The sequence below is a fragment of the Vidua macroura genome, chromosome 13 (assembly GCF_024509145.1).
Source record: "Vidua macroura isolate BioBank_ID:100142 chromosome 13, ASM2450914v1, whole genome shotgun sequence".
NCBI lineage: Eukaryota > Metazoa > Chordata > Aves > Passeriformes > Viduidae > Vidua > Vidua macroura.
In genome coordinates, this window is record NC_071583.1 from 20,915,435 (window position 1) to 20,938,713 (window position 23,279).

Genomic DNA, 23,279 nt, shown 5'->3' on the forward strand with positions numbered 1-23,279 from the left:
CACGGTGAGGGCAGGCAGGAGCCAGGCAGGGGCTGCTGTGAGCAGCGGCGGGGCCCCGAGGGGCTGGGGGAGCCCATGCTGAGCGTCCCTGGGCTGAGGGCACATTTCCTTCCGTGGGATCATCTGGGCCTGGAGCTCCTCCAGTGGCATGCCCAGGAAAAGAGGGAAGCCATCAAGAACATCTCCAGGGACACAGCCTGACCTGCAATGCCAGCAGGCAAAACAAAGCTCCTCCCTAATTAACACACACTTGATAGGACTTAATTGATGGGCCATCAGCAATCCAGGGTGCTGCACAGGGTCTGCTCCTCTGGGCGAGGGCCAGAAGGGAAGGGAAGGGCTGTGTGGCCTCGGGGCCTGATGGGGCTGATGAACAGCCCCAGAGGCACAGCAAGCCAGCTGCAATCACACTTGATTTCCAGGTCAAAACACTTGGCCTAGCTGGCCTGGGCTTCCCCATAAGGCACGTGGGGGCTTTGGAGTCCCCCAAAGGGTGCACGAGGGACTAGGGTCCCTTGTGAGACACACAGGGATATTTTAGGTTCTCTCTGAGGCATGGAGGACTCTGGGGGTCCACTGTAAGTCATGCAAGGGATTTGGAATCCTGTGTGAGGCACGCAGGGGGCTTGGGATGTCTCCCACGGTGTGCAGGGTGCTGGGGGTCTCTGCTGAGGCCCGTGACGGGGTTTTGGGGTCTCATTTCAGATGTGGAGAGGGCTGCGGACTCTCATAAGCGTGCCGGTGCTTTGCGTCCCTCCTGCTGCAGGCAGTGGGGCTGGAGTCTCTTCTGAGGCACGCAGGGGCCGGAGCCCTCCCGGCTTCCCTGCTTGGCCCTCCCGGGCCCGTCCGGCTCGGGGCTGCCGCGGCCCAGGGGCAGCCGCCCTGCCGGGACGGCTGTGGCGAGGGGGCGAGGCGGAGCTGCCCCGCCGGGTCGCGCTGCACGGGCACGGCACGGGCGGTGCTGAGCTCCGGGCAGGCGGCACCCCGAGCCCAGGGGCCGCAGCCCCGGCCCTGCCTCCAGCGGAGCCGGGCACAGGCAGCCCCGCAGGCAGAGCGGCGGGATCGGGCACCGCTCAGCGCCCGAGGGGACGGAACCGATGCCACAGGAGCCTGGGGAGCCCTGAGCAGGGCCCTGGCGCTGCCCGCCCGGCTCTCCCGGGCCTGTGGCCATCCCGCCATCCCAAGGGCTCGCTCTGTGTCGCGCTCTTCCCGCCCAGCGGGGCTCCGGCTGAGCGCCCGGCTCCTGCCACTGCCTTGGGAACGCTGAGGGGCATTCGGGGACGGAACTGAACTTGCCACGGAGAGAATTCATAGGAGACTTGTTTAGGCCTCTTGCAGACTTGTTTAGGCCCTCTTTAAGTTGACAAACAACTTAAAATCCCAGGCTGAATCGTGTGCTTTAACGTGTGGGGATTCCTTGAAGACGCTTTGTAACTCCCCGTGGTGCCGGGCCGGGCCGTGTCCCAGCGAGCACCAACAGCCAGGAGCTCCGATGCATGCAGCATGGCTGGCACCAGGGAAACGAGTCAACATCCCTACAGCTGCCCGCTCTGCCTGCAGGGCTGTCACGCAACAGCAATGTTCCAGCAAGAACAGGCATTTTTACATCCTCAGGACGATGTGCTCTTGTGGTCCTGGTGGTGGGTCAGAGAGAAAAGCCAAATGTGACAGACTGAACTTGACTGTAGGAGAGGGATGGCTCAGCAGAGGACCTGGGGACCTGCGGTGCCAGCCAGTGACCGGGCACTCGGACACAGCAGGAAGACCCCGACTATCCCACTTCAGCTGGGAGGGTATAAAAGCCCAGAGGTTCTTTGTTCAGGGTCCCCCAGAGGCACCAGCTCAAGCTGCCACTGTTCCACCACGATAAAATTGTTCTAGGGATCCAGAGGTCTGACACTCTGCTATGGAGGACATTCCACATTTCCAATCTTTTGGGCATTTAGGAGCTTTTGATTTTGCTCTGCACCCAAGAAAAACAAACCCCCAAATGTGCACAAATAACTCCTTTAGCATTTCCTCCTTTTATTTTCAGCCGATTTTTACAGTGTTATCTTGTCCTCATCTTCTCAAAATTCCTGTGCCTATTTAAGTCCAGCCTGGGATGGTGCCCCCATTTTTAGTTCAGTTCTGTAGCGATTTATCCCCAGCAATCCTGCTGACCACATCCATTTCAATGCTGCAAAAACCTAACTCTGGGCTGCAGTATGTGAATCACACTCTGGTGTGTGAGGTGGCAGAGCACCAGAGCAGGCATTCTTCAGAAGGGACTTTCGGTAGATTAGAAGATGGGATTTGTTTGAGCCTGACTGCTAATGCTAACACAGAACTGCCTGTTGTGCTGCCTTGCCTCTTTGCAAAGCTGGATTTTGTTTGTGATTCACATGTGATATTTTCCTTTCAAGTGTGCCTATTTTAAGATGATTCTGCCAAAGTAGCTCTTTTAATTTGAATTCGATATAAAATCATCCAACAGTTGAGGCATATATATATTACCTGTATTTCAAACTGGTCTATTTTTATCTCTAAATGTTAGTCATTTACAGAAAAGAATAAAAATGTTTTGGAAAAGGATAGATTCTTGTTTAACTCCTTAAATCTATCAAACTAGATGAACCGCTCATTCTGCAAACTGGCATTCCAGTCCAGATCCTAAGGCTGGAATCCAAAATTGTGTTAGGATGATGGCCCAGCTGTTCCTGTTTTATTAGATTAAAATGTATCGGCAAAATATATTGCAGCTAGTAAGGTTTTGATTAATGTTTTTTTTAGTATGATTATATCATACTTCTTTATGTAAGTATTTGCTGGATGTAAGTATGGGCAGAATCATATCCTTATGAAGATTTCATGATGAAGTGTTTTTTCACTTAAAGCAATAAAAGCTTTGCCAATAAAGTGAAATTTTACTCTTATTCAAAGCACTTTAAATGCCTCAATCAATTTTCTGTTAAAAACAGTTTGAAGCTTTCTCAGCCAAAAAAGTCTAAATTAGGGCTTGATGACTACTGCTCAACACAGTGCATGTCTCTCCTGCAACACCTTATAGAAATACTTTGGTTACAAGTATTTAAGAGATCTGAAGGAAAATACTCTCTGCTATCAGTAAGAGATCTTAAGATGTGTCAATCTCTCCATTATTACTGTTGGTCTTACTTCAAAATTTCTGAAAGGAAAAGCAGTTTCACAGGTTCAGTCAATATTTATTTTCTGCAAAGTGAAATCAAATATCATTAATGTAAACATATGTAATACATAAATATTAATCCATTAAACCTTTGGGGATCATGGCACTGAACTTATGGCAGTCATGTAACTTGACAATAATGTTTCTTGCCAATAACAGAGGATTCCAAATCAATAAACACATCTGAGAAGAGGAGAACCCTTGACAACATAAAAGAACAGTACCTGAAACAAAATGCTACAGAGAATGGTCACAGGGAGCCATTCTTTAAAAACTATGTAGACTGAACAACTGCCACTTAAACTCCTCTAAAAAAACCAAAATTATTTGTTAATAACTTCTATTACCTAAAGTTAGGTAGATCATGCCAGGTAGCACAAAATACAGTAGCTGGAAAATGCAAAATAATTTGGTAAACCCATCTAATGCTTCGGCAGAGCTGTGTAGAAATCAAGAAGGATTCTCTGTTCCTTCTTTTATCCTTTTCCTTTTTTCTTCCATTGCTTGTTTAAATACAGTTTTCAAGGTATTGTAAACATATGGCCCATTCTCAGAATTGAAGCTTGTCTAATAAAAGAGAGAAGTTTCAGTTCAGTTGTTAAAGAGCTGCCATAAAATGCAAAATGCAAAGTAGATGCACAACATTAAAAAAAAAAAAAGCTTTGAGATTTATCAAAGAAAATATGTGTTTTTAATGGAATGCTTAATGCTAAAGTGGTTTCCATTTTATGCTAACTAGACATTAAAATAAAACAGAAGGAGAAATGTGGTGATTGTTTTAACAGGCAGATTTACAAGAGATGAGGAAGCAGCACAGTGAACATTCTGTTCAAGCTCAGATTTCATTGACTGAATCTGAGAAGAAATCTGAGTTGAGCAATAGCTTCACCTTGTCACTGTTACTTAATGAGCCCAAAGCAGAAATTAGTCACTCACATCCTGTGGTACAGGCCTGGAACAGAACTGACTTGCAGTGTAATTTCAGAAAATGACTTAATCGGATGGAAGGAATTCACATGGTACAGAATCTACCAAAGCCTTTGGTAAGCTATGCTAGGTGATTAGTCAGTGTCACCCTGTAAAATTATCTTTTCCCTATTTTGAAAATGTCCATGAACTGGCAGTGGTCCAGAAAGAGAAAAATGAGACTCCAGAATTAATGTTGTAGTGACAGAATTGAATTTTGTTGAGAATATTTCCAACCCTTTATGTATGTGATAATTATAAAATGTAAACCCTGAAATAAATAAGCTTCACACTGAAGCATGAAGGAATTACTGTAGCCTTTCTCACAGAGGCCTCCCTTTGTTGATTGATTCACCCTTCATGATTTAAACCAAGTAAATACAATAGTTATTTGGGATTACTTGCCTTGGTGAAAGCTTTAATAGCTCGAGCAAGTAAGGCCTCCTCCACATCAGCTGGCAGCACTTGCAGGTTCACCACACAGTGTAAAATACAAAGGATGGTCTGACACTGCTCCTGGTGGAAAGGAACAGCAGTTCATCAGAAGAAATATTTCCATAAAAAGCAGTTTAGCACTCAAATTTTGTTAACTGCTGTTTAAACACCAGGTTGTGCCTTCCTGTGCTGAAACCTTCATGTGCAGGAGTTGGTGGGGAATTCCCACCAGCCCAAAGAGCCTCTGCATAATAATTTCAATCACGATGGGAAATTCTTCTCCTGAGTGCCACAAACTACTCTGGGAATTCCTCATTATTTCTGGGAATTTCAAGATCCCCTCCACGAACAGTAGCCTTCCTGTGAATTGGCATAGGAAAGGTGAGATTTGATCTTTTCAGCCCAAAATGCTGTGCATGTTCAAGGCTTTTTTCCCTATCTTGTACCTCTCTCTGTCCTTCCAACTCTCCATCACCATTGGAAGCTGGCAGAGAGACAACTGAGCAGTGCTAGCAAGGAGGAAGAAAGGGAGGAATAATCTTTGTGGCTGTTTCTTCCCAACCTTATTCCAACTTAATTAAGGGGTTGAAGCATTTGTCACACAAGCAGCCTGCTCTAGGTAACTCTGTTTTGAGCAAGACACTTGGACTAGAAGATATCTAGAGATACCTTGACAAGTCACACAATTTGATGCAGAATGAATTCTCATTCTGATTTTGAAAGAGAATAAAGTGGCTTTTTTAAAGTGCAACCTTTGCCTAAAGTGAAAGAATGAATTGTCAGATCCAATATGTACCTTCCTCAGCAAGTAGAGCGCATCCTTGGATACTGTGCAATTTTTTGCCAGCATGTCAATATCATCTCTGGATATAATAGGTTCTTTCAGCTGCTCTATCCATGACCACATCAAGCTGCAGAGAATAAAAGGATCTCTCTCGGTGCAGATTTTATCCCAAGCTCCATCTTGAGAATTCAGTTCTTTCTTAAAACAAAACAAAACAAAACAAACAAACAAACAAAAAACCAAAACAAAAACCAAAACCAAAACCAAAAAAACAACCAACCAAACAAAACAAAACTGAAAATGCATTGTCTATTTACCTTTGTCAACATTCGCTTTGATTGTAGCAGTATTTGGCTCTTATGTTCCAACAAGAAAAGAGTTGTCCAAAAAATTTGTATTTTTTTCTAGAGTATCAACATTAATCAGCAGTAATACAAGTGATTCTTTAAAATGGAAGGATGACAGCAGCAGTGCAGCTGAGAACCTCCCAGTACTCCACTGGAATACATAAACCAGCTTTGCATTAAAACTTCAAAGCAAATGTTGCTAAGAGGATTTGGGTTTGACAATAAGCAATTAAGTTTCTACTAAATTATTTTTCTTTTACTCACAAGTCCTCTGAAAAAAACACTGATGAAAACCAACTCACACCTTTAAAACCTGTACTATTTCTGTGCCACCAGCAGCCACATTGTAACCAGAATTAATGGCATCAATTTCCCCCAGTTAGGAAAGTAAACATAACCTGAACCTCTACCCTCCTGCTACAGACCAGAATGTGTAGGTGTATTTTGCTAGTCTGTGAAAGACCTGACCCCGGACCTCATATAAACTGCTATCCCAATGTACCATTTCAAAGCTCCACGTGGCATTTTTGCCATTCCAGGAATTCACTGAGGTGAAATATGCAGAGCCCGTAGCATGGATTTAAGTTAAAAATTACCTGCCACATTTCTACCTTCTGCTTCACTTCATCCTCTCCCAGAAATTCATTTATATCTGCAAGTGCTTTGGCTGCCAAAATTCTTCGAGCTTCCAAACTTAATTCTGACTGCAGAACAATGTGTGGAATTGTCTCTGACAGCTCTCTGCTACTCTCGTTTTCATATCCAATGGAAAAGTTCACTTTGGAAGAGGAAGAAGAGTCAGAGTCCTCGGAGAGATAGACTCTCCTGCCATATATATTGGTCTTGTGGTCCTTCCTGTGAGCAGTGTCACTGGCCAAGCTGTGCCTTGGCATTCCAGGTTCCTTGGGATTGTGCATGGACGCAAGGCCTGAGGAAAAGGTCCTGCTGCGTTGTACTTCTTTGATAGAGCCCCTTCTCTGATAGGAGACATTCCTTCGTCCATCCAAATGAAATCTCCCTTGACTCCAGAACACGCACGTGTTATGCACTAATGTGTCTTTGTTTAATTCCAGCTGTGGCTTTGCCTCACCTGTGGCAGAACATTCCTCCCCACTGTTCTGCTTGGGTTTGTTGTTCACTAAGATCTGAGCAGGCACTGTCCAGGCAGTGTCATCCTGTTCCAAAAGAAACTCAGTTCTCCTTAGGTCTGACTCACTGTAGCTCAGACGCCTTCTCAGATGACTAAGAGGCTGAAGGCATTCGACAATCCTTCTTTTACAGAAAGCATCACATTCGTGTCCCAGGGAGAAGTGTGAGTCCTGGCTGTCAAGGGCAGAGGAGTGGGCGTGGGACGAGTCCAACATGTCACTGTCATGCCTGGCCAGCTCCTGCTCGAGCTCCGTGGATGCCAGCTGGGACATGGTCTTCTCAATCTCAGCTGAGAGGTCTGGGATGTCCAGCAGCTCTGCTTCTACCACCTGTCTGTTCTCAGCCAGGTCCAGCAGCAGCTTACACACCAGATGGATGAGTTTTGGCACGTGTTTGAGGTGCCTGCTCTCGTAGCCATGGAGCAGGTGCCTCTGGCGGGTCAGGTACTGGGACAGGGTGACCGCATGTGCCCTGGGCTCGCAGCACGCAAAGACATTGCGGAGAGGGACCAGGAACTGGGAGAACTCCCTGACACACAGCAGCTGCCCCCGGGTCTGGATGGAATTGGGCCTTTTGGCTCTGACAAACAGAATCGCTTGGTCAGCACTCATTCTGGTGGCAAAAACTAAGTAGCAAGCTATTAGAACACCTGGAAAATACAAAGACAGGATTGGTGAAGGAACTGTCAGACTCAAACAAATACTCAGTGGAAATATGGGATAGAAATTAATATAGGTGAAGACAAAGTGTCCTCTATTATGTGATGCTGTTACTTAAATGTAATTGCCTGTGAAGAAGCACACGACAGTGAAGCCCTGCTCACTGCACTGCAATGGGAGCTTCCCACAGCCTCTCCAGGAGTTCCACCATTCACAAACATGGGAGCAATGGGAGCTTCTACGCAAAGGGCACAACCAAAAAGGATTTGAAAGAAGCAAATGAAATTTTAGGTGCTCTACCAAATCTATCTGATCCAACAGTGAGTGGCAGGTTTGTGAACATGTTATAAATACTGGACAATGAAAGTGTACCAGGGGAATTTTTCCCCTCCAAAAGCAGCTGTCACATTTGAATGTAATGGAACAATTATACAGATTAAAAACTTCTCTATCTTACAGGTTTTTGGTTTTAATATACTAAAACTGATTTTCTCTAGACATTGAGGATATTTGGACACAGTAGTTTAGCACTTTTAACCATTTTATAGAGGTCCATCTTGCAATGACACAGAATCTAGCCCAGTTATTCCTGGTTTATTACCAGAGATGGCTGGAGTTTCTAGAGGAATCCTGGTGCTGCTCCTGCACAGGACACGTACCTGTCCTCCCAAGTCCTGCGTGGCAGTGAACAGCCACCCTCCCCTCCTGCAGGGCGAAAGACATCACCTTTACCATGTCAAGGATAGTTGTGAGAGATGCCACTCCATAATCCTTCCATCCAAAATTATAAAAATAAACTGAAATAAAAAGAGAGACAGTGATTTTCTGCCACACCGAATGTGAAAGGTGTAGTACTATTTGCAGAGGAGAGATTACTAATAAGAAATTATAGTATTAAAATTGCCTAATGGAGCTTAAAATCTAACTACATCTTGTTTGCAAGAGATTATTTTCCCATTTCAGTGTATGCTTGCTATTGAAATTTGATAGATACACGAAGCTAGCAAAGATTTGTCAAACTCAAGTTCAGCTAGAATGTAAAAGATGTAAAAAAACAGTGATTCATGCAAAATTACTCAGCTATATACAGAAAGGTCAATTTTTTCTTTTCAGAAATAAAAGCACTTCTTCAGTCAGCAGCTGCTTTTTACAGAGAGGCACTTTCTCTCTTCTCACCATAATATGAAAATACAAAAATACTGTCAGGAGCAGTGTCCTCATAATGAAACAACCTTTTATAGTCTAGGTAAGAAGACATGAGTGTACCAGAATTTGTGAATACAGAAGAAAAAGGGAACTGTTGTCCTTCCTTTAGAAACACCTGAACACAAACCCTCCATCTCTCTCTGTATAATACACAATCTTCAATAATGTGTTATTTGCTCTTCACTGTATTTGCCAGGTTTCACGTTTTGTGCAATGTTTCCTACATAGCTGTGTTTAACTCACAGGAATTCAAGTAAAAATATCTTTAAATGCCAAAGTCAATAATTAATGAGGAACAACAGCAGGAGGGAACTTACTGCCAGCTTCCATAAAGGCTTCAGGAAGGTAGGTGAAGCCGCTCTCCTGCTCCAGGGGGTTCCCACAGCTTGCATGCTCCCCAGGACGCTGAAGGTTAATTATGGTTTTTATGCCACATCTTAAGGAAGGAATAGATGAGTCAAAGTATTACAGGCAGCCAAAATCTCATTGTCCCTTATTTTCTGAAATACGTATTTATTCTTAGTGGAGAATAAATCTTTACCTGTAGAGCGTTAAAATGAAAGGATCTTTATCAACAATCCAAATCTATGTTGAAAGAGAAAATGGATCAGGAATTACACCAGTAATACTTACAATAAATAATGACTAAATTTGTTACCTTTCAAACTGCTCAATAATGTTGTACTTTTCAATTAATTCTGTTGAGGGTCGAGCCATAGCCAGGATGTTATCTGTTATCCTGAGAAATTAGAAAAGTAAATAATAATGTTATCATTAATAATTTCCTGGTTATGAGTCTTCCAAAGTAAGAATACTGTTATATTCAAGAAAGAGACAAATACCTTGGTGATTAGTTAGAAATTACTTTTAAAAATTCTACTATGCCATTGTGTTAGTGATAAATCCTATTAAACTGATACAGATGGAACATCAAAAGACAATTACTAGAACTGCTTAAATGCCAGGACATCAGTAAAAATTCCTTTGAATAGAGATCTGGACCCAGATCGTTGTTTGTCCCTTTAAGGTTTGTGACTGCTGCTTAGGCATTTGCTGTTAGAAAAAAAACAGTAAGAATGTCAAGATACATTTCATGTGACTTTTGCTGCACATGAACATCCTTCTGAACACATGCCCACGTTATTTCATCTGCAGGAAATGCTTTTACTTTTCAGTTTTATTATTAACATATTTAATTCATTTGCATCCTAATCCTTAGTAGCCCAGAACAGCTTTTTAATAATTCATGACAGACGGGTATTTATTCTTTTGGATCTGAACCAAACCCACTGTAAGTCAACAGGAACCTTTCACTGTCTTTCCTGGGCTGTGTATGACAGTCACTACATCAGGTTCTAATTCCAAATCAAATTCTCATTATGTTTTACACTTAGCAGCTGATTTTTAAAATGCCCAGCTATTTTGCCATGTTGAGCTGCTCACCAGGAGGAGTAGAGCCCCTTGATGGCCTGCTCGTGCTCAGCCCAGCGCGAGGGGTTCTCGTACTTGCAGGCACGGCCGCCGCAGGCCATGGAGCACTGCATGTGCCCGGGGATGACGTGGCGCAGCCGCTCCCCCACCTTCGTGTACTTGGCCGTGGGGCGCCTCGAGCTCCCTGCGACACAGGCAGAGACACGTTAGCTAGGAGCTCGCTGAAAAATATCACTTCAGCCTTAGATGGACTCACAAACACCATAAATACATGCAATATGTATTTCAGGCTTGTTGTTCAAGGAAGGATTCTGAGGGGAAAAAATTGCTTGCATTACTGCCAGGTATTTTTTCTGGTGAAGTTAGAGGTTAGTGACATCCTTTGCAGCTGAAAAAAGTCACAGTCCTCTTCAACCTGAAATCCAATATAGTTAACCATGTCCTTGGAGTATGCGTGAATGTCTGCTTCTGTTTTACCTGCTGTTTATAACTGAGCTGTTAGAGTAAAAAGCATGTATTAACACCTGAATAAGGAATCAGTGAACAAAACAGAATATACAAAATACAAGAAGAAAATTAAACCCCACTATTTTATCCACACAAAAAAAGTACTGTTAACAGAACAAAAGTATAGTAATACCGAGAAAATACCCAGAACTGCCATAGTCTCAATAAAAAGTACTTTACTTTCTTTTTCAGGAAAAGTTGCATCTAGCTCCTCGGGGCTGAGCGACGACAGAGCCACCATGACCCGGTGCGTGGACGAGGAGAGCAGCTCCACCACGGAGCTGCGGCGCCGCTGGCTGAGGCGGAGAAGGGGATCGGAGGAGGAATGCCTCCGCCCCTGGAAGAAATGGCTAAAGATGCTGACGGCTGAGCGCCTGCGGGGGGAAGGCTGCATGGCTGCGCGGCCCCAGCTCCGCCCGGCGCCGCTGCCCGGGGCGCTCTGAGCGCAGGGGAAGTTGCTCAGCGCTGAAGTTGCGGGAGCGGAGCATCCCCGAGCGCGCTCGGCAGCTGGTCCCCGGGGCTGAGCTGTCGCCATGGTAACGGAGGATGCAGGCGCTGCTGCCAGCCAGCCCCGGGCTGTTCCTTTCCACAGGGATTGCGTCTGCTCGGGACAAACTGTTCCACCGCTTGATGGAAATAGTTGCATGTCAAGTAGGTAATTTTCAAAACGCGCTGGGAACAACCAAAATGTTTGTCATAAACAATGGGAGTATTTAGTTCTTGCTCAATAAAAGGCATTCAGAACTCGCTAAGACACAAAATACTCAATTCAACAGAACAATCAAAATGTAGCTGGAGGCTCTGCCTCCTGAGAGATCTGTAAGGAAGCACATTATACTCCCCCACCTCTTGGTTCTTCATTCCACAGCCACCTCTCCTCCTCCACTTTGCTGCTCCAAAATGCATCATTAGCTGTGTAATGACTGGGATTAGTGTGTTCCTGCTGAAATGCTTCAGTATGTGATGAATTGTAGACTGTTTGCCTGGACCATTCACATCTTCTAACAAAACACAATTTGTTATCCAAAACAAAAGGCTGGTTTTTTTTTCCAGGGCACATTTTTTTTATGAAGCAAAGCTGTTAACTCTGCAGCCTGAAGAAAGCAGATCATGAGGAGGAGAAGGTGTGTCAGCTTCTGAAGGTAGGTATGAAGTGGCAAATTGCCTCCCACTTTGCTTCCAGTGTGCTGAGCAGGAGAATGAGGTGGCCGGAAAGATTGCAGCACTTGAAAAAAGCAACTGTGTACAGAATGATTATAGTGATGTAAAAAGCCTTTGTCATCCCAATGTCTGTGCATCAGACTGCACTGAAAGGGGAAAGCTGAGGAAATCAAGAAAATCCACCTTAACTTTGTCAATGAACAAATTAATCCCATTGCATTTTCCTAAAATACATTTGTGTTTCTTCTTCTACCACAAAACAAATAACTTGTACAGAGGAATTTGCATAAGAGGAAGTTCCCTTCTGGGAGAAATTCACCAGGCAAAAATCTGCTTCTTCCAGGCACTGGCCAAGAACTGGGGGCCTGAACTTTGACTGCTGCTCCCCAGCTCTTACAGAGATGTGACAATGTTTGCTGTGGGTACCAGGCCTGAAATATCAGCAGTGATATCGTGTGAGGAAAGGAAAATGTTCAAAACCTTGACTCTTCATTCATCAGTGGAGCTGATATCAACAGGTGAGGAAACATGCAAATATGCTGGAGGTTGGGTGGAAGAGAAAGGAGATGAAAAAGGCTATTTCAAGTGCTACCTGTATCCACGAAATGTGAAAAATGTTTTCTAATTAACTACATTCCTTTCTTGCATTTAATTATTTTTCTCTTTCTCTTCCTAGAAACTTTTCAGTGTGTATCAAATGATAGTGGAGACAGAAGTGAGGAAAATAAAAAGCTACACATCGTTATTTTCCTACTGAATCTAGCAGATTTGCAAACAAGCACTCACCCAAAATGGTAAGAAAGAATTGTATCCTGTACAAGTTTAAAGAATTAGAAAGGTGAGTTTTGTTGAAGGCAGGTTTGTATTTTCAGAGTTAGGCAGTTTCTCAACACAAAAATGGCATAGTTTCTTCCATTAAGAGATCTGACAAAATGAATATTATCACCATGATATGTTGATGAAATAATGCAGTTTGGTTTTGTTAGAGACATTTTATATTTATAAATATGGATAATATTTCTGGATTTTTAAAAATTCTGTGGGTTTTTTTTTCCAGAATTGTTCTAAGCATTTATTATGAATGTCACATCAGAGCCAAATTCTTACCTGAACTCATATTTGCCAGATACACACTGCTCTCTATCAGCGAGGAGTATGGTTGCTCATTTTGCAGCAGAACTCCTGCAGCCATTGCAGTACCTGTTGAAACAATAAAATAATCACTGAAAACCTAAAAGAGAAGCTCAAAAAAGGCAGAATAAAGCCACGTGCTCCTGGTTATGGAGTCATTGCAGATTTGGGCAGTCAGGCATGGGCTGGTACTTGATAGACAGTATACAATCCATGGCCCCTCACTGCTCTCTTCCCTGTACTCTTGGGGTTTGGAATCACATCTGTCACGATTCTCCTCTAACAAGAAAACTAAACCTATGACTCTCTCCAGGCAGAAACAGATTTTTTCTCTACTGTTATTTCTAATAGAAGGTAGGTCCTGCTCTGAAGACCTTCTATCTGACAGAAAGATAAAGCAAGCTGTAAATATGAACACAGTAATCAGTCTGTGATGTTTAAATAAACACTTTGCATGGCTCTTGAGATTCTTACTCAGTATAAGATCACCCTTCTGTTTCTCTTATCTCTATAGGAAAATAGCTGCAAGCGTAACAAAAAAGAGCAATTTTTATACCAAACTAAACACATCTCTGCTGCATCATTAACTACAGAAATTTTGCTAAATAGACAAACCTTGGGTTCCCAAGTCCACAAAAGCAATATTAGGATTCAGCAGCATAAACAGGGTTTTAAAAGACAGATTTGCTAAAAAATATATATATATAAATAGAAGAGTCCTGTGGGGATTAGGTGATACAACAGGCCTGTGTGGTGCTAACTGCTTGCTGTTCATTGTCCAGCTTTTATCTCTAATTTTGCATAATTATTTTTGTAGTAAATATTTAAATAAAATTTATTCATCCAGATATGACATTATCTACCACCATACTTGAATAAATTATTCTTCCAACAATGCTAATGGATTTTATTCCACAAAGTCACCCAGTGCAGCTCTGTTCTTTTCAAGATCCTTAGTGGTGGGAACAGATCACAGATCCACATTAAGAACCCTTTCACAGAGCTGCACGAGTTGTCTCTAAGGGGTGAGAATTACATTTGTTAGTGAAAGACAAAAAGCTTTCTGAAACTTCAGAGATGCTCAGAAATGCGTCTCTAATGTAAGTATGTTAAGAAGAATGTGGATCAAGAATACTCTTTAATGAAGATTAAAAGAGTATCTGGAGCATTTTCTACTCAGCTACTTGACCATCTGACTCTATATTCTGAAAATCCTTTAATAAAGTACCTTCATATAATTGCATTCTGTTTGGAGAAGCTCCAGAACCTCTATTTTTTTTTCAATGGATTTTGAAATCAGTAAGTGATGACTTCCATTATCAGAGGAAATTTTGAACCTAAAGAAAAAACTTCATTTTAGCTCCAGAATTTCTTTTTTAGAGTTAATAATGCTGAATTAACAAAAATTATTGGTTTCTATTTCTCAGAAAGTTCTCTTCAAAATTCTTAATAGTTCGTCCAGATAACATTTGAAAAAGATATCTCATCATACTGACAGCAGAATCACCACCACTATGACTATTCAGTTCTCCTATTTCCTTGCACTCAAATGATTCAAAAAAAAAAAGATTTTAAATATCAGGGATATTTCTATCTGAAATTATTTCCTTTTTTTTTTTTTTTTTACCCAGGAATCAGATAAGAACTCTTAACTGGAAAGGGATGAGATAGAGGTTAATGCAGAAGAGAATATACCTAGAGTATGACAAAATACTAGCAAGATTCTTCTAAGTGGCACAGGTGAGCTCTGTGTTTCTTTGTTGTCTAACCCATTTTATTTCATTTATACAGCAAATCCGTAATTCCTGTGCTGCCCAACTGACCTGAGTATTTTGTCTGTGTCTTTCAGTTTGCAAAACTTGACTGACAGCTTAGTGTGATCGATGGGAGCAATTCCCTTATATTTACATCCGAAAAAGAAGTTAGGAATATTGTGACAAATGACTTTGCTGAGTTACACTGCACTTCCTCAGACAGGTGTAAGGTGGTAATTTGGGACAGGTCAGTGCTGATGTTCCTACAGAGGGGCATTACATTTCTGCACCAATAAAAAGGGTGCTAGAAGTAAAAATAGTGCTTAGGTTAAAGCTGCAGCTCTCTCCTGCTTTGCCTCTGTACCAGATATTCTTGGTTTTTAAAGACATTCCTCAGCATTTTGCTCATCTCGTGAACGCTCAGTAGCTGCGGAAGGCACAGCCTGGAGCGCTATTCCAGGTCGCGGTGCCATGAGCTTCCTGAGGATCCGAGTCACGTACCCTGGGGCAATCACGATATCGCCTTAATCAGCTCTGCTGCTTGATCTCTGCCGTGCATCCCTATTGCCATGACAGCGAAGAGGCCGCCCCTTAATCCCAGCTCCCTGAGCGAGTGAGAGGAATGGCATCTCCTGTGGTGGAGTCACATCTCTGTCCAGTCCCTGAGTGAGAGGAATGGTGTCTCCCTGCGGTGCAGTTCCACCTCTGTTCCAGCAAAGGCAGCGGTGCCATCCAGCGAGTGCCACCCCAGCTCCTGACATCAAACACTGGGAAATGTGCCTGTGCTGTCGGCTGGCAGAAGGCAAGAGTAGGACCACACTGCCCGAGGAATCTCTTGGAATTCTCATGCCAAGCACTCTGGGTATTTCAAGAGCTCCCCTCCAGGCATGGATTTGATATGCGCTTTGATGTTTGTATGCAGTTTTGATTTGCCTTTTCTTTCCCCAAACTTTTGAGCTGAACAATTTCTACCAGAAGGGATTTTTGTCTCCTGTTGCACTGGATTCACGTGTCACATTTGGAAACACGACAGCTGCCGCTGCTGCACACATGCAGGGGTGCATTTCCTGCAGAGGATGCAGTGTGGGCACCTCGTGCCACTGCAGATGAGGTTGCTCTGGGCATCCACCTTCTCCTCAGCAGTGAAGCCTGTTGTCCACGGCCATTTCTTCTGGAATAAAGGCCCTGCTCTTTGTAAGGTCACAGGGGAGCAGCAGGGTGCCACGCAGGCAGCAGGACAGCTGGGACCTGGGGGGTCCCACGGAGCAATTCCATGCTCCTTCTAAAGGCCACCTTCCACAGGCAGCATCCCTCACTGGTTCTCAGGAGCTGGCTGCAGGATGGACCCAGCAAACCAGCAGTGGGATTTGCAAATGAACAACTTTGCCTTGTCACAAAAAAACATTACTTTCTGGTATTTCAAGATCTGGAAACCAGTGGCTTCCAGAGGCTGGGCTGAATTTTTGCTCCAGACTGAAATGAGAGGAGCAATGTCCATTATTGCAGCAGCCAGAAAACAATTATACGTCAAAAAGTGAGGAGACAAGAAGATGCTGGTCTCACTCTATCTTGGGAATAAGGATGGTTATTTAATAAATGCAATTGCTACTTTTTACTTCAGAACATGTTTTCAAACAGAGAGAAGAGCTTGCATTCCCAGCTGGAAGGATTCCAGTTAGGGCAGCGTAGCTGCCAGCATGGACAGTAATCCCATTGTAAGGCTCCCCACTGCGCCCCTGTGCACCTATCCACAAATAGCAAGGGCCCAAATCTTTAATTCCTGTGGCTTCGGTAAACAAGGATGCCAAAGCAGACCACACACTTAAAAAGATTACCTTTGTAATAAAAAAAATTAGTACATTTTCCATTTAAAATATCGATATATGGGAAAAAATTAATTTAAACCTCAAATAGATTCATACAATAGAGGCAATGCTGATGCTTAGGTCTGTCACATGAAATTCTGAGGTTATTTTTACTGTTTTATTGTCTTCTAAAGTGAATTTGTTCTCTCCCTGTTGTAGTCATGTGTAACTAACTACCTAGCAGCCAAATTTTTAAAGGAACATAGTGAGCTTGCTGCAGGTAGGGGCGAGCGTAGCTTAGTGCCTAAGCACTTGGCTGACACCTTTAAAATTTCCTGTGGCCTAATTCTGCAAGTACTTGAGAAGCTTTGCTTTTGTGAGCAGTCCCACAGAAGTCAACAGAATGTCTAAATATAAGATCACATGGGATAAAGTTTCACTGCCAAAATGCAAAATCATGTAAACAGCACTAATGGAGATGTTTCAGGCAGATGACTAAAGATAACTTAGATGATTAAGACTAAGTAAAAATAGGATACTGTAGTGAGGACTGGGTATATTTAATGAAGTGGTTAAGAGCTACTAAATTATAACCTTGTCTCTCAATTCAGGCTTTGAATCTGATGCTTTAAGATTGGCAGATCATGAGAGTTTTTAGCAAAAAATCTTCTAAATTGGCTGAGACATGGTTAGTTACTGGTGCAAGAAGCACTGGTAAATGAAATTGCATTTTGAATTACCACAGACTATCTAACTTTAACATTGCCAGGGATAACAAAGCATTTCTAAAGGTTTGTAAAAAAATTATGATAACTAAGGGTTTTGCTAAATGTGATTATTATGATTAATGAAACACAATGCATAGGTTGTTGTTCTAATGCCTGTACCAGTGAAAAAGCTCACTGGGAACAGACATTTCATGAATCTACAATTTAACCATGGTCTGGAAGGCAGTTTTAGCACTGAGCACACATCTTTCAGTAGGCACACACCTCAATTCCCAAGGTGCTTTAAAAAGCTCAATTATTTGAAATTTGAAATGTTTACTACCTGTAAGCAAACACCTAAATATTAAAAAAGGAAATAAACACACGGATAAAGGTCAGAGAGAAGACTAGGTTAAAAAATGTAAACAAATATAGTTTAGTTGTACAGTATTTACACAGCAGGATAATACTCATCAAGAAGATGGCGTAAAGTAAATATATTAACTGTTCTACAAACAAAAATGCTGACTCTGAGACCCTTGATCATGAACATCATGTTTACCAAGAGACTCTCATACTCATCACACTGACTACATGCAGAATAATGAAATACTGTCAGCAATTGTCAGCATTCTGACAGCACTCAAGTGCAAGTTCAAAAATTATCTCTGCAAGTTAGAGGATTTTTACATCTAATACAGTCAAAACGATAGTAAGTTTACATGAGTTTTAATAGTTTTAGCAATTTCAGTGTAACAGCTTACCTGTTACCCTGCAAAAAGAATGAGTGAGTGCTGATCCCTTCATTGCTGCAGTATCAACCACAAGAAACATGATGTAGGGCAGGCACGTTTTACAGAGAAGCTGAATGAATTCCCCTGGCGGTTCCTGTGGCTAATCGGATCGGGGATGCTAATCTGGGAGGAGCCAGCAAGGATCTTTTCTTAACCTAAACTGTGCGGGGAGTGCCTCGGGGACTATGCAGATAATCATCCCTAAACTGCTTTCTTCGTCTGCCTGGCCTTTAAAGGGATTGAGGCAAACAGGCCGCACCAGCCTGATGTTCTAATTGACTCTCCCAGCTCTGCTCTTCCTGTTCACCTCATTTCCTATTAGCAACAAGTAAAAAGGTGCTTATCTGTGTGTCTACATGCACCACACAAACACAGAGCCACAGAGAGAATTTTGTGAAGTGAGATTAATTACATTGATAGATTGATTTTGAAATGCCAGGAAAAGAGAATTCAATAGAAATGTTCCATTGTTATCTGCATAAAACATTTCTTCTTACCCGGTAAAAGCACAGAATGTCACTGAAGTATTTTTAGCAAGTATAAATTAACTGCATTAATGTCTCAAAACCATAACAAAAATTAATTCATATAAATATAATCAAATGTAATCAACTAAAAACATAATCAAGTAAAACCTAAAGATTTTGTTGATTTAACTAAATACTAGATGAATAAAAATGTAAATAAAATAGGATACAATATCTTATTCTATCTTAAAAATAGATCTTATGTCAAAATCAATTTCAAACACTAGGTAGTAGCTGATGAAAAAAAAGAGCTTTCATCTATTCCCATCACCTCCCTGCATGTCTTGTTAAAAATCCCTTCCATTAATGAAGCTAGGGATTAATTTAAAATACCTCCCAATTACTTAGAACCAAAGTATCCTTAAAATTAAAATCCAACCCAATCTGTTCTGTGATTCTAAGTTTGTGGGAAAAAAAAAAAAAAAAAGAAATAAAAATGGGACTTCAAAAGATTTTTACACAATTTGGGAAAAGCCACTAAGGTACCTTGGCTGAACAGATTGTGAAGCCTAAAATCCTCTTTTGCACACCTTTCTTTAGTGTGTTGGTATAAGTTTCAACCACAAAGGGACCAAGCAGCCACAGCTACCCCAGCCTGCAGCTGCAACTGGGGGCTTCAGAACCTCCAAAAGTGAACCCATGTGGGTTCCCAGAGTGCCAAGAGCTGGTGTCCAGTGCCACTGCCGCAGCAGCCCTGCCCAGGGCCAGGGGCCAGGCACACTTGGGTGTTGGTGAGAGCAGAGCCCCAGCAGAACAGTGAAGAGTTCCTGGGAATGACAGACCTTCAGCAGGATTCTGTTTTAGAAATGTAGGGCAGAAAGAATCAGAGGTCAGCTAGAATGAAATATAAATTGTACAGTGAAATAAATCTGCTCTTTGCATTTTGGCTGTGGTTTCAGGGTAGCCCTTGGTAACCTCTCTGGGTTAATTCACACAACAGGAACAGCCCCGCAGCAGCTCTCCTTGGTTTCACATTGTTCACTCCCTACAGAAGTGGCTCTAGAAATCTGAATCTATGAATTATGAGTAAAGGGATACATGTATTTTCCAAGTGTCAACACACTAAAATGTGTTAACAAATGGAGCATCTGGCAAAACATTTTGTAGAAGGAGCTGGAGGAAGCTGGCATCATTTTAGTTGACTAAAGAACAAAGTGCAGCTTCAGATAACTAATAAATATTACTTAAATTCTTAATATAAGCATACTCTTTGGGGGAAGTTCTGAATGTTCACATTTGAGAAGCTGTCACTGACATACCTAAGTTTTATTTCCATGTGGGTAATATAACACTATTTACCTATTTGATTCCAGAGGGGGGTTAATCCTTGGAGGGTTTGGATTCCTGGTGCAACAGCCTCTGCTTTGCTGTGTCCACTTGTAGGTGTCAGAGTTTTGCTGGCTACTCATTTATCTGTTCCTACAGTTGTACTCCTCACTATTAATGACACTTTGTTCAGCTGAGCAACTAATTTTTTCTAGTGCTCTGCAGAATTTGGCTAATTCCAACAAACATGTTTGTTCAAACAGGACGTGCCACTGTAATTGAGTCAAGACAAGGCTTTGTGCTAACTGAGGGTGACTTTTTGGGAGAATTAACCTACAGGCTGAAATAATTTGCCATTTCCAAGGAAAGAATACACAGAGTAGGTGGTATGCTAATGACTAAACTAGCAATCTTCATGTCTCTAGGCTCGGCATTTTCCTGTTTCAATAAAATGAAGAATCCCAAGTCATCTGGAAGATTCTGCTGAACTATGATTGCTATTTAAAGATACCAACAAGTGTTTTAAGTAAGTAGAACAGGATCACTGGGCTTCTGGCAGCTTCTCTTGCACTGCAGGAGCTGCCTCATGGCTACTTCACAGCAGACATAGCAAATCCACCTGTCCCGTGACCTTAGGTAAAGGTTTATCAGATTAGGCAGGCAGGAAAGTGTCTAAACTGCCTCATTAGAATGTCTGCCACTGCCTACACTGCACTGTTTTCAGTGGTACATAGACAGAATCAAAGCATCACATTATCCTAAAACTTAAAGCTGACTAAAAGCTAAGATTCATTTTCATTTAATACAAACTGTGTGTTTGGATTCCTAGCTGGCTTTGGGCATTTCCAGCTTCTCCTTTTGCTTTTTGCTCTTCTCAGCATTTGGATCATAAAAATCAATTAATGTTGCTTTATTTTCAGCCTGTTTTGAAACTCTGCAGGGGAGGCTTTAGCTTTGTGTAACTTTACAACCATATACATGTTATTGAAGACTTTCTATAAGTTCTGCTTTTAGGTATTTTACATATATATATTTATATACATACACATAAATTTTTTTTTTCTGTCCATTAAGCATAATGCTATACCACCACAAATCAATCATAAAAACAAACTCAAAGCCTTTGGCAGACCTCAACTTTACCAGCAGTGTTACAGTTGTGGGAGAAATGTACACATTTAGCTGCTTAATGAGATCCCATAGCAGCAGCCCACCTGTGATCCCTGTCCTCTTTCATCATCTCTACTTCTGACAGTCTCTCTTTTCCTGTTGGTTCCAGTGTTACCTAAAATTGCCAGTAAAGGACAAAATGTAGTGAAATGTTAGGTAAAGGCAGCAGAGTAATATGAAATTTCCAGTTCAAAAGACAGTTCCAAAACTGAAGAGTTGTATCAGGTGTTATTTATAGGTCATTCAATGGACTTAAAATGCAAAAGGTGACTACACATCTAGGAAAATAGTGTAGAACCACTTAAAACTAGATCTAGCTAGAAAAGCTCTGATTTATGAGACAACTATCTTCTCCATGTCAGAGTTCCCAGTTTCTAGACAACTCCTCTCACTTATAATTTTACTGCTATTACACAAAATAAAATAGTCATAATGGTATAACTGGATTTACGAGGAAGTGAAATATTTACTTAAACATATGGAAGAAATGCTTTTTGGGTCAGTTTATGTGTCCAGCCAAGCAAGTACGTCATGAGAGAGGACTACATTGCTAATTGTATCTGAGGTGATACTCTCACAGCAGCTGGCCCTGCAGACTGTCTCCCTCTCTCACTTCATCTTGCCTCAGACATGCAGGTACTCTCTATGTCTCATATAAACTACTGATGGAAACAAGAGATGGAAAAATCACAGAATCCCAGGATGGTTTGGCTTGAAGGGACCTTAAAGCCCATCCAGTGCCACCCCTGCTATGGGCAGGGACACCTTCCACTGTCCCAGGGTGCTCCGAGCCCTGTCCAGCCTGGTCTTGGACACTGCCAGGGATCCAGGCGCAGGCACCACCTGAATCACAACCTGAAAATGCTTTCAAGCAACATGAAAGTGCAAACACATCTATTTCGTACACATTATTTTGGGATTAATTCCTCCACAGATGTGAAGCTAGGTGTTGCTCAGTGGTGTGAAGGACTCCCAAAAACACGTCTCTGAGAAAAGCAAAAGCAAGGGATCTGTGCAATGAGAAAACACTGAAGTCCAGATTATTAAAATATCAGGTAACCATTAATCTTTTTGTTATTCCACTGAAGAGTGTAGCGACAGTCTGTAGCCAAAAGCAGTAATAGCTACATCTGAAAGTTACTATGGAGTGTGTGGATTGACCTGTGCATTGAGATTCCTCAAGCGGGACCGACTGAGCTGCGTTTTTCAGGGTGACTGAGTGATGATTAGAGGTGGGGTACAACCACTGCAAAGCATGCAGACACTGTTGAGAAGGGGAAAATCAGTTTCCATTGCGCTACCCCGCTGTCGTTCATGAACCTCTCTCTCCCTGACAGCTATGGGCCTTTGCAAAAGTAAAACTACACAAATAATTTATTACACTGAAAGCATTTTGAGGTTGTGATTCAGGGGGTGGCAGCCCCATCCCTGGAAGTATTCAAAGCCAGGCTGAACGGGGCTTGGAGCACCCTGGGAAAGTGGAAGGTGTCCCTGGCCACGGCAGAGGGTGGCACGGGATGAACTTTAAGGTCCCTTTAAGCCCAGACCAGCCTGGGCTGCTGTGATTCGGTTCTGTCACTATTCAGTAGCGGGTTGCAGAGGGGCTGTGTCACCGCATATCCCCGGGGGACCACAGGCCGTTCTCGGCCACAGCCGGTGCCGAGCACGGCCCGGGAGCGGCAGGAGGAGCTCGGAGAGCCGTACGGGACCGCGGCGGGGTTCTCAATCTTTAACGGAGGGGCCAGGCCGAGCAGCGACCGCTGGTCTGCCCCACAGCCCGGGGTGCCCGGCGGGGCTGGGCGCTGTGAGGGGCACTGTGAGGAGGGCGCGGGGCGCTGTGAGGAAGGCGCGGGGTTCTCTGAGGAGGGCGCGGGGCGCTGTGAGGGGCGCTGTGAGGGGCATGGGGCGCTGTGAGGAGGGCGCGGGGCGCTGTGAGAGGTACGGGGCGCTGTGAGGAGGGCGCGGGGCGCTGTGAGGAAGGCGCGGGGCGCTGTGAGGGGCACGGACCCAGCTCACCTGCAGGGCCGCTGGAACTGCTCCGCCGGCACCGCCGCGCGCCGCTGCGCATGCGCGGGGAGGGACCAGGGACAGGGGAGGAAGGACCGGGAACGGCGGGGCCGATCGGGATTGGGAATAGCAGTGTCGGGAATGGCGGGGCCGGGAACAGCGGGGTCGGGATTGAGAAACAGCGGGGTCGGGAATAGCGGGATTGAGAATAGCCGGGTCGGGAATCAGCGGGATTGGGAAAGGTGGGATGCGGGGAACGCGCATGCGGGATCGGGAAAGGCAGGAG

At 43.3% G+C, this 23,279-nt stretch overlaps 1 protein-coding gene and 1 long non-coding RNA gene across 7 annotated transcripts; one reads left to right on the forward strand and one right to left on the reverse strand.

Moving 5' to 3' along the window:
* Positions 1–3,182: 3,182 nt before the first annotated feature.
* Positions 3,183–23,038, reverse strand: PTPDC1 (protein tyrosine phosphatase domain containing 1). 6 transcript variants are annotated; one of them, XM_053989032.1, is made up of 11 exons: positions 23,003–23,038; positions 21,031–21,101; positions 12,940–13,032; positions 10,177–10,348; positions 9,392–9,472; positions 9,051–9,169; positions 8,187–8,324; positions 6,316–7,517; positions 5,385–5,570; positions 4,559–4,669; positions 3,183–3,754 (listed from the first exon to the last, which is right to left on the reverse strand). In XM_053989032.1, exons 3-11 carry the CDS (start codon positions 13,022–13,024, stop codon positions 3,638–3,640), a joined length of 2,211 nt encoding a protein of 736 aa, XP_053845007.1. In that variant the 5' UTR covers positions 13,025–13,032; positions 21,031–21,101; positions 23,003–23,038; the 3' UTR covers positions 3,183–3,637. The 6 variants fall into 6 exon arrangements, 5 of the variants coding, with proteins under 5 accessions (XP_053845007.1, XP_053845008.1, XP_053845006.1 ...); XM_053989033.1 differs by lacking the exons at positions 21,031–21,101; positions 23,003–23,038 and adding an exon at positions 14,787–14,806; XM_053989031.1 differs by lacking the exons at positions 21,031–21,101; positions 23,003–23,038 and adding an exon at positions 14,192–14,281.
* LOC128813713 (uncharacterized) lies at positions 11,261–16,327 on the forward strand. The gene is made up of 6 exons (XR_008439139.1): positions 11,261–11,322; positions 11,725–11,813; positions 12,176–12,350; positions 12,509–12,626; positions 14,595–14,703; positions 14,813–16,327. It is a non-coding gene; the product is annotated as an uncharacterized LOC128813713 (long non-coding RNA).
* Positions 23,039–23,279: the final 241 nt, after the last annotated feature.

Excerpts from the sequence above, each read along its gene's own strand:
- PTPDC1 (XM_053989030.1), bottom strand. The coding sequence starts at position 11,206 with ATGGCGACAGCTCAGCCCCGGGGACCAGCTGCCGAGCGCGCTCGGGGA. Across the intron at positions 9,170-9,391 it reads ATTATTGAGCAGTTTGAAAG|ATGTGGCATAAAAACCATAA; the intron begins GTAACAAATTTA and ends TCCTTCCTTAAG. Across the intron at positions 7,518-8,186 it reads CGCAGGACTTGGGAGGACAG|GTGTTCTAATAGCTTGCTAC; the intron begins GTACGTGTCCTG and ends TGTATTTTCCAG.